Genomic DNA, 10,184 nt, shown 5'->3' with positions numbered 1-10,184 from the left:
CGATGTCATTAGCTCTTCGTTGAAACAAACGATCGCTTGTTGCTTTGCCATTGTGAGTTGCTCATAGTTAGAATGAGGCTTTAGAGCTGATTCTAAATCAGATGCTCAAAACTGCATTAAAATAAACCCAGTCATTCATCTTGCCTTCAAGACAGCCGCCATCTCAGCGGTCACAGGATGAATTTCACAGATAAAGAGCGACCGACTTTTTCTCCTCGCTTTCAAGTAGAACGACAAACAAAAGCACATGGAGGCTCGCATGAGAAAAAGATGAGGCATCTCAATGCAAGCTTGTTCAAATTTGGCAAGACGACGAGAACTGAGATGCACTGGAAAACGTGTTTTGATGGGGTTTCATTTTCTAGAATGAGTCACATTTGGATGAAGCTTCTTCATAGAGATATAGGGGCCTACCATGTATGAGGCGTATGTCATTTGGCTCTTGCTTTTGAAACAAATCCAATGCTATCTTGACCTTTGAACCTTTCAGACGGCGAAGCAGACCATTTCTAAAGCCAATTGATCTGTTTAGATATGTTACGCGATTAGCATAATGACGACATGCTACGATTTAGCCATCGACGGATTGGTCATTCATTACAGGACCCTGCGAGTGAAAGGCCAGCGGTCGGCTTTAAACATGAGTGACACTGTAAGTAGCAATTAGGGCTATTGATCGTCATCTTATTGAGTAAAGGGACATTTCAGATCAGCTCTCCTGCTTATCAGCCAAATGTAGTGGGATTCAGGCCAACATGGAGTGTAACGAAACATGAAATCCGGTTAGAGAATTGGAAAAGATCATTCCCCCGCCTCTGTCACAAAGGTACACACCAGAACTGAAAGAGATGCACAAATGCACGGTTTGTAAATGCACGATACCCGTAACAAACTGTTTGTGTTTGCTTGTTTCGAATTTTCGAACTCGGAAGCACCATTAAATTCATTATGAATAGAAATACGCACAGCAAATCAAAAACGTGGAATGTCGGCGGTGAGACTAGAGTTGGGCCGGACGTTATGTACAACATGGTTAGGCAGCTTAGTGAATTAATTGCTTAGAAATTAAAAATAAATTATTATAAAATAGATTTCTGTACATTTTACATATATATAGCAATTATTTCAATGTCTTTTTGCCATTTCAAATACACAGAAAAAGAAAAGAAAAACAACAGGTCCTCCAATTCATCATTAATCCCAACCAAAGTTATGCCCAGTCATCTGGTAGAACTTCATGTTGAAAGGCCTGTAGAAGTCTCGAAGTCTCTGCACGACCTCCGGGTCAATGTTTGGATGGGTTCGCCCTTTGGTTTTACCCAGGCAATGGGGTTTGCTGCTGCCCTCTGCCTTTTTGAGACAAGGGAAGCCCTTGGTCTGGTTGAAGTAGAAGTGTTTGTCTGTGATGATCCTCTTCAGGCCTAAGAAGTCCTGCACGCGGCCCAGTTCTCCAGCCGGGTCGCTGATCAGCCTCTCTCCACTCACAAACAGGATCTGGCTCATGGGGAAGAACTGCAGCCAGTTGTCCAGGTGTTTGGCGTAGATGCCGATCTGAATGGCGCTCCACGACGTGTCAATCAACCCTGTAGTCCTGTTTTTGAATGTCAGGCTCTCAAAAGTAGGAATGTCAGGCTTCTTAGACAGAGTTTGCGTGTAGTCAGAGATGGCTCTTGTGACGGGGTCCCGGACAACCACTATCAGCTTGGTGTCACGGGACATGGCGTAGATCCTGGACGGAGCTTCGCGGGTGACAAAGTAGCTTGGTGTTTTCTCCATGGTGATCTGGCCCTCCAGGGTCTTCGGCATCAGGTCCCTGTGGAGAGAAAAAGAGAGGGGGTTAAGATGGAGACCTAATGAAAACAAAACTTTGCATAACGCAATCAAACAGATGGAGCATGTGGCGTTCCTCAATCAATGAGCCGATTCAAGGCCATGATTCTGGGTCAAATGTGATTAGCATTGGTTGCTAAACAAAACATGCATTCAAACATCACAAACCAACATTTTATATGACATATGACTAGGAATCTGTGAAATCCACATTTCCACAGATTTTTAGCCCATCATTGACTATTTATTTGCTTTTGTATATGTGTGTAAATTTATATTAATTCAGTTTTTAAATTCATTTCAGTAATATTATTGACTAATATGAAAATGTTCATATAATTTATTTACAATGCAGTTTGTAAAGTAATATTTTCGGTCTTTTGGTAGAGATATTATATGATAAACTTGCTTTATTAAACAAATAAGTAAATCTAACTGTATTTGCATTGTAAACATTAAATAAAAGTTAAAATTGTATTACTTTTTATTCCATTTATTAGGTTTTTTAGTTATGATACTCACAAAATCATTTCGCATAAATTCGCAGAATTTTTTATTTTTTTTTTACAAAAATTCTTAGCAGAAATAGCAAAAATTGTCCACAGATTCTGTCTGGCCCTACAGATGACTCATTCTAAATAGTGGGAGCTTGCTGATGTGTTTTCTCCATCAAACTTTTATGTTTCCACTAAATCTAACTTCATATCAAGCAGCTTTTCTGTTAAAAGAGTAACAACCAAAACTTAACATAAAGTTAACATTTAATTAGTTAATCCACTTGGTACAAAGCCAGTTGTCCTATAAAGCCCTGTTTGAATCTAGTTTTTACAGCATTCCAGTGTATGACCTAAACCTGTGGCACCTGCAGCCGTATGCACTGTGCGTACCTACCATGAGAGAGCACAAATCAATGGCACTTTATTTATTTATTGCATAATTTAAATTGATTATTAAGTAGTTTACACTACGATATATTGACAATGCAAGAACAAATAAAAATAAATAAAGGTGTTTGTTTGTTTGTTTGTTTTAAAGTGTGTATGTACTTGCATGGTGGGGGAGGGGTATTGAAATCTATTGGCTTTAGTTTTGGTTGGGTTTTTTCCACACACTAAAAACGACAATCCAAATAGCTATTGCTTAAATCAAGGTTAAAAATGAGAAAACTCTCTTTAAAATAACTAAATTTAATTGAGAAATTTGCCAAAAGGCCTAAAACTAATGAGACAAATTCTGCTTCCCCACATGAGAACGCAGTCTCATCAGCACCTAAGCCAGGGGAACTCCAGGCCCAGCCCATCTCCTCACATGAATCCACTACCATTCAAGGTGTTTTAAACAATTTTATCTGACAGACCGGCACAAATAAGCAGACATCTTCATTCTCACAACAAGTTTCTGAGTTCTGTCACCCTTCCAAAAAAAATTGAGACTGGTTTTGAAGCACTTCATGGTGGTGGTAGATTTGTGCGTACCTTTGAATAAAATCTTGCAGGCGCCCCTGACCTCAACGATAGCGTTATACTTGTGCTGACTAACCAGATCTGAACAATGATGGACACTTCAAAAGGGCAAATGACCATACACTTAGCAAAGACCTTCAAAACATATGTGCATGCCACATAGATGTTCTTCGGCTTGTTTAAAGAGAGCAAGAAGCTTTTAAGGCAGTTACAGGGTGAAATGGATAGGACCTCAATCAAGGGACTTTTTTTTTTTTAAATGAAAGTGAACATGCATGTTAGCGCCAAATAGGCTTGGGTTTCACAACCAGCCCAATCAGGAAGAGTGGATTATAGTGGAAGAGGTGATAACAGAGGACTTTGATGGACACATCTGGGTATGGATCCTATTTCACTGGCACACGCGCTCAGAAAATGTTGACATGTAAAAATGTACAGAAAATAAAACAACAACAAGTTTTAAGGAGGGCTAAAGATAACAACGTGTGAATTTCAGCCACACTCAGACATCAACAGACCCCGAATGAGCCTCCTTAGGGTATCAGTGTGCACAGATAAAGCTCTTGTTGGTCTGTTGTCTCTGGTGTATCGAGTCTTGTTGTTAGCACCATGGCTAATTTACTGCCTCACTGTGAAGTGCTCTGTCAGCATCTAGTGTAATCCTGCTTTGCGTGTTTATACCCTGCAGAAATGAGCGCCCGAGCAATTCAAGAGTCTGCAAACAATTTATTGAGGGATCTCACACACACTTCAGCAGATCACAGTTTATTCTATCTCGCCGTGCAGTGTGCAGCAAAAGCCATACTATTTTTACCACTGGTGTTCACTAGTTAGAGGTGAGAGCCCCTCAGCACCAGAGCAGAGAGAGGTGTTATGATAAACAAAACCACATTTCAGAGGGGACAACTTTCAAAGTATATGTATATGCGCCAGGTATTGCTGCGGACCTAGATGTTTTTTATTTGATGTACAGCAACTGCAAAGCACCAACTGTCTGTGATTTTTAAGATCACACAAATAAAAATATGTAAAAAAAAATAATACTATTTGCAAGAGAAAATAAAATCAGGCAGAGCTCAATTCAGAAAGCGAGAACCGCCTGAGGTTGCAGGAGGCAACATGTTGATTTATTTGATGGAAAACCGTTGGCAGATTTGTGTGGTTACATGGCTTCTCTAAAGAGCTGGCCACAGATCCAATTATGATAATATCAGTTTGATTACTGCTCTGTCAGAACACTGGAGTGAGAGTTTGAGAGAAGAAACACACACACACACAAAAAAACCTCATTAATCTCTGTGAAATGAAAACAGATTATGTTAGTGCCTTTTTATGCAATGACGAACTCTCTCTCACACACGGCTGCATGGTTTAACTGTTTATTTCTAGTCTCGAAGACAAATATTTAACCCTCAAAGTGTGTGATTTATGGAAAACAACTGTATTAAAGGTGGCACAGTAAGTAGCACTGTTGACTCGCAGCAAAAACGTCACTGGTTTGAGCCTAAGCTTGGTCAGTTGGCATTTCTATGTGAAGTTTGCATGTTCTCCCCATGTTTGCGTGGGTTTCCTCCGGGTGCTTCAGTTTACCCCACAAGTCCAAAGACATGTAGTATTGGTGAATTATGTAAGCTAATTTGTCAGTAGTGTATGTGTGTGAACGAGTGTGTATGGGTGTTTCCCAGTACTGGGTTGCAGCTGGAAGGGCATCCACTGTGTAAAACATATGCTGGATAAGTTGGCGGTTTGTTCCATTGTAGCGACCCCTGATGAATAAAGGGACTTAGCCGAAAAGTAAATAAACGAATGAATGTATTTACTAATAATTGCACAACAGAAGCAAACCAGTTGAATGTGTGCAAGTGTGGTGCTAATGAGGTGAGAGATTAATGCAAGCTTTTACTGTTAAACAAACCAGCTACTTACTGTGCCATAGCAAGAAAAAACTAAATGTCACACATATGCAAAAATTACTTCAATGAATAAACTGACTGCATGCGTTATTATAATGAAGGACATAAACATAAAATGAAATACGAGTTTAAATAAAGAGACATATAATTTAGAATAATATTTGTAGTTAATCACTTAATTTTTTAAATATTGGGAGGTAATTATAAGCTAAATCTCATTAGATTTTAAGTAGACTGTTAGGTTGGGGTTAGTGAAGGTTGACATGTACTTGCAAAGTTTCTTATAGTCAGTTAAATGTCTGTTTAGAAGCAGAATCAACAGATATTAAGCAGACAGTCTACTAATACTCAAATGGACCAGCAAAATAAAGTGTTACCTATTGGAATTTTGTATTGCTATTTTGGTACTTCATACATATACACATACAGTGGGGGAAATAAGTATTGAACACAGCACCATTTTTCTCAAAAAACATATTTCTAAAGGTGCTGCTGACTTTTCACTGGATGTTGTTAACAACCAAAGAAATCCATATATGAAAAGAAAACTTATTTAGAAATTAGAAATCTAATTAGTTTACAAATTATTTTATGTGTGATAAAATGAAATGACACAGGAAATAATGTTGATGGCAGCTTAAAGACATCTCTCATGTGGAGAAAAAAAAAATCACAAGAACTGCTCAGGTGTGAGTCTGTTTTTCGCAGATATCAACACTGTAAAACTCTTGATGGTTCTGTCGGTCTCGTCTATCAAATTGACCTTCATTTTGTATTCTACATTGGATTTGAGTCAGGTGATTGGCTAGGCCATGCTTCAGCTTGATTTTCTTTCTCTGTAAGCATTTGAGAGTTTCCTTGCATGTGTTTTGTACCATTGTTTTGCTGAAATGTCAACACTGGTTTCATTTTCAGCATCCTGCTAATGTAGATGAGACTGAAGCAGCTAATATTAATTTACACTGACGAAGGGCAGAGGGTTGCTGAAGAACTACTGAGAGATTTCAGCTGCTGTCTGGGCTTTCATTGTCTTTTTACACCTCCCTTCCTTCATGTGTTCAAAACTTTAGTCCTGTGTCATTTAATTTTATTACACATAACTTCATCTGTAGACTGTTTAGATTTGTTTTCTTTTCATATATGTATTTATTTGGTTGCTACCAATATCTGGGGAAAATTTCAAGTTAACAGCACCTTTAGAAATATATTTTCCGAGAAAAATGATGTGTTGAATACTTATTTCCCGCACTGTACAGTGCATACTTGATGTAGAGGAAAACACCAAAAAAAAATATATATATATATATATATATATATATATATTTTTTTTTTTTTTTTTTTTTTTTTTTTGGTGTTTGCAAATATCAAACCAGAATCTGCATGAAACTATATGGTTTTTGTGGACTCTAGTGCGATTTTCAATTGTTGTGAAAGCAATCCGGCCTACTAGCTGATGTGAACTACTACTGATGATGCTGCCTAATCTACAATGTTAACCAGCTGCCACTATTGGGGGCAGGGGGAGCGAGATGGAAACTTAAATGTGAACCAGGAAAAGCTGGAGAAGAAAATGTTACAAGTCACAAAAAAAAAAAAAAAAAAAAAACTTAAAAGCCTCTCATCTAGCTTCTTTTACTTTGGAGAGGGCAAAAAAAGCAGGGAGGGAGGGAGAGAGTTAAGGAAGACAAGTATGCAAGCTCTTAGAAGAACAATAGCCTTTCTTGCCCGTTTTGATTTATGAGGTGCTTCTTTTTAGACATTCCGCCAGCAAACAGGCAAAGCTTTGACACCGGGGCCCTCTATTTTACCCTCTTTTCTTTGAAAACCGAGCATTGTCCTTCAATGATCTGAAAGAGCAAGGGCCGTGGAGAGGCCAGAGAGGAAAGGGGGGAGGGTGATCATTGAAGGATGAGTGGAGAGCACTTCTCCCGCTCTCTCAGGGCCGGGTGAGAGGAGGTTGTGGAGAGCTCTTGAGCCGAACGTGTGCCTCAAGTACCTCGCCGACACATGCTGCACGCTGCCACTGGAGCAGGTAAAGATACGCCATGAATCAATTATTAAAACGGGGATTAGAAAGTGGATATGAGTGCTCGAAATGATTCTACTGATAATGGGGTCACTCCTCTCAAGTGATGAGGCAAGGTCAAAGATTGGGTTTTCTGTCGCAATTCACTCTGACAATCTGATGGTCAACACAGTAGTGAATCAACTCTCGAAAGTTCACTGACAAAGTCTTGTTTAAACTGGAGAGAGCGATAAGTAGGCTAATATGACGTTATATATCCTACAGATGAAATAAGAAGTCTGTCGTTTTATATTATGCACTGTCATTTACTTTGTGGTGTCACAATGGGGATGCAGAAACATGAATATTGTGTAACAAACAATAAACAATTATTAATTGTGGAATAAACACAGCATCTTCATGTACCCAGTGCTTAATTTGAGGCAGATCTTGCCGGATCCTGTTCCAGGAAATGTCAGATATTCCTGTTTTTCGGTAATTATTTGAACTTATCCAGCATTAACTTTTGTGTGGTTAATACCGGCATGTGTGTGTGTGTGTGTGTATGTGTGAGAGAGAGACGGTGAGTATCCTTATAAGTCTGAGTGAAAAACAGCGAGCAAAGCTGTGTGGATTGTGTGAGCATACACACATATAAAGGTAGCCACTTTGGACCAATCAGCTTTCTTACTTCTGCAATCACTGCCATTGGTTGGAGGTTATTGTTGAGCAGTGAAAATAAATAATGGCATAGTGGCCTACATAAATAAGATTTGTATTTTCAAAATGCCAGAGACAGTCAAGCATAAATTATTTTTTTAAACCACGAGTGAATATGACAATGAACCTGTTCAAAAGAGATCTCAAGAAGATGAAACTGCATGAATGGGTCAGGAAAGCATGAGACAGAAGCAAAGCAACCTTAAATCAGCCAGAAAACATGGCGAAAGAGGTAAATGTGGGCTTTTCTTAAGATTGAACTGAGTAAATTGTTTGTGAATTTCATGTTCAGGGAAAATTTTAATTGTGTGGCGGACGTCGGTCACGGTAACTTTTATTTCCTGGTTTTGTTCTGGAAATGATCCATTTACAAATTAAGCACTGCAAGTATCTATCATTGTACTTTGTACAAAATGGTTGGTTGATTTTCCCTGCACCAAAGGAGAAAAATGCATATGCTTCTATTCACCGCTAGGGCATTATTGGGTAAATTTTCTTCTTATATTTGTAACCTTTAATCATATTATACTTGTAGTTATAGTACACAATTTTTTTTAGAAATTACATTTTACTGTTCCTAGAGTATTTACAGAGTTTGGTAAAACAGCGTTTTCCTCCTTTGGCCCTACATTATAGAATGAAAAGCAGAGATATTAAGTCTTACCTGGAAGAATCATATGTACGTTTTTTAATAAATTTTAATACATGCTATTATATGTGTGTATTTATTTTGTATCTAAAACTTTTTGTGCTGTCACTTTGGCCAGGACCCCCTGGTAGAAGAGATGCATATCTCAAAGGGAAATTCCTAGTAAAATAAAGGATAAAATAAATAAATAAATAAAATAATTGTGAGAAAGTTCTTGAAGATCCAATGCTTACATTTTGCATTTTATTTAGCGATATGTTTTGTTGGACCTGTAATTATTAGTTTTTTCAAAATGTGTTTTATATTTTATATTTATACATTTTAATTAAACATTTTGCAATGAAATTATATATAAACTGAGAAATATTCATTCATTCATTTTCTTTTTGGCTTAGTCCCTTTATTAATCAGGGGTCGCCACAGCAGAATGGACAGCTAACTTATCCAGCATATGTTTTACACAGCGGATGCCCTTTCAGCTGCAACCCATCACTGGGAAACATCCATACACACTCACACACATACAGTACGGCCAATTTGGCTTACTTAATTCACCTATAGCACATGTTTTTAGAAACCGGAGCATCAGGAGGACCACGGGGAGAACATGCAAACTCCACAAAGAAATACCGACGGACCAAGCCAGGGAACAAACCAATGACCTTCTTGCTGTGAGGCGATCGTATTACCCACTGCGCCAACGTGCTGCCTCAACTGAGCAATATGAATAAGTACATTTCTGAGTATATACACAAAAAAATGACATTTGCTGCTCGTTCAAATTGCTTTAAATTGAGCTGAAACAACAAAATGCTTGAGCTTTTTCGAGGGATAACTTAATTATTTTACGTTTAATCCACTTAAATTTGTAGGAAGTAATAATTTGACTTACTTCCTTCATGTTGACCCAAAACAAATCGATTGTGTGGAACCTGAAATTTTTTGAAAATGTAAAAAAAGAAAGTCCTTTACATGGGGTTAGTAGGGCGACATGGTGGCTCAGTGGTTAGCACTGTCACCTCACAGCAAGATGGTCACTGGTTTGAGTCCTGGTTGGGTCAGTTGGCATTTGTGTGTGGAGTTTGCATGTTTTCCCCAGGTGCTCCGGTTTCCCCTATAGTCCAAAGACATGGGCTATAGGCGAATTGAATTAACTAAATTGGCCATAGTGTATGAGTGTGTATGGATGCTTCATAATACTGGCTTGCAGCTAGAAGGGCATCCGCTGTGTAAAACATATGCTGGATAAGTTGGCGGTTCATTCCGCTGTAGAGACCACTGATGAATAAAGGGACTAAGCTAAAGGAATTAATAAATGTGGTTAGTATGTATAATCTATTAACTGATTTAATTAACATAAATGTTACTATATCGTGATGTATATCGTTATCAGGATATGAGATGACTTTTATAGTGATATGAGATTATTGTAATATTGCCCAGTCCAACCAATAAGTCAGAAACTTAGATTTCTTTGACTCTAGTATAGGATCAGAATCACCCTGAGGGTCATGTTGAAAAGCTTTTTATCCAGCACAGATAAATCAACAAAGGGAGAGAAATGACAGACGAAAGCACAAGAGAGAACAAAAGGGAGACACAGA

General features: G+C 38.3%; 1 protein-coding gene across 1 annotated transcript in view; it reads right to left on the bottom strand.

The window, feature by feature from the left end:
• Positions 1-1,194: 1,194 nt before the first annotated feature.
• hs3st3b1b (heparan sulfate (glucosamine) 3-O-sulfotransferase 3B1b) overlaps positions 1,195-10,184 on the bottom strand; it is a 30,320-nt gene continuing 21,330 nt past the window's right edge. Inside the window, 1 exon segment of the mRNA NM_001080568.1 lies at positions 1,195-1,813. Within this exon segment, the coding sequence (NP_001074037.1) occupies positions 1,195-1,813 (619 nt within the window).

Source organism: Danio rerio, chromosome 12 (assembly GCF_052040795.2).
Source record: "Danio rerio strain M-AB ecotype USA chromosome 12, GRCz13ab, whole genome shotgun sequence".
Lineage (NCBI taxonomy): Eukaryota > Metazoa > Chordata > Actinopteri > Cypriniformes > Danionidae > Danio > Danio rerio.
Note: the sequence above shows the minus strand (reverse complement) of the source record. Positions and strands in the feature narration are given on the sequence as shown.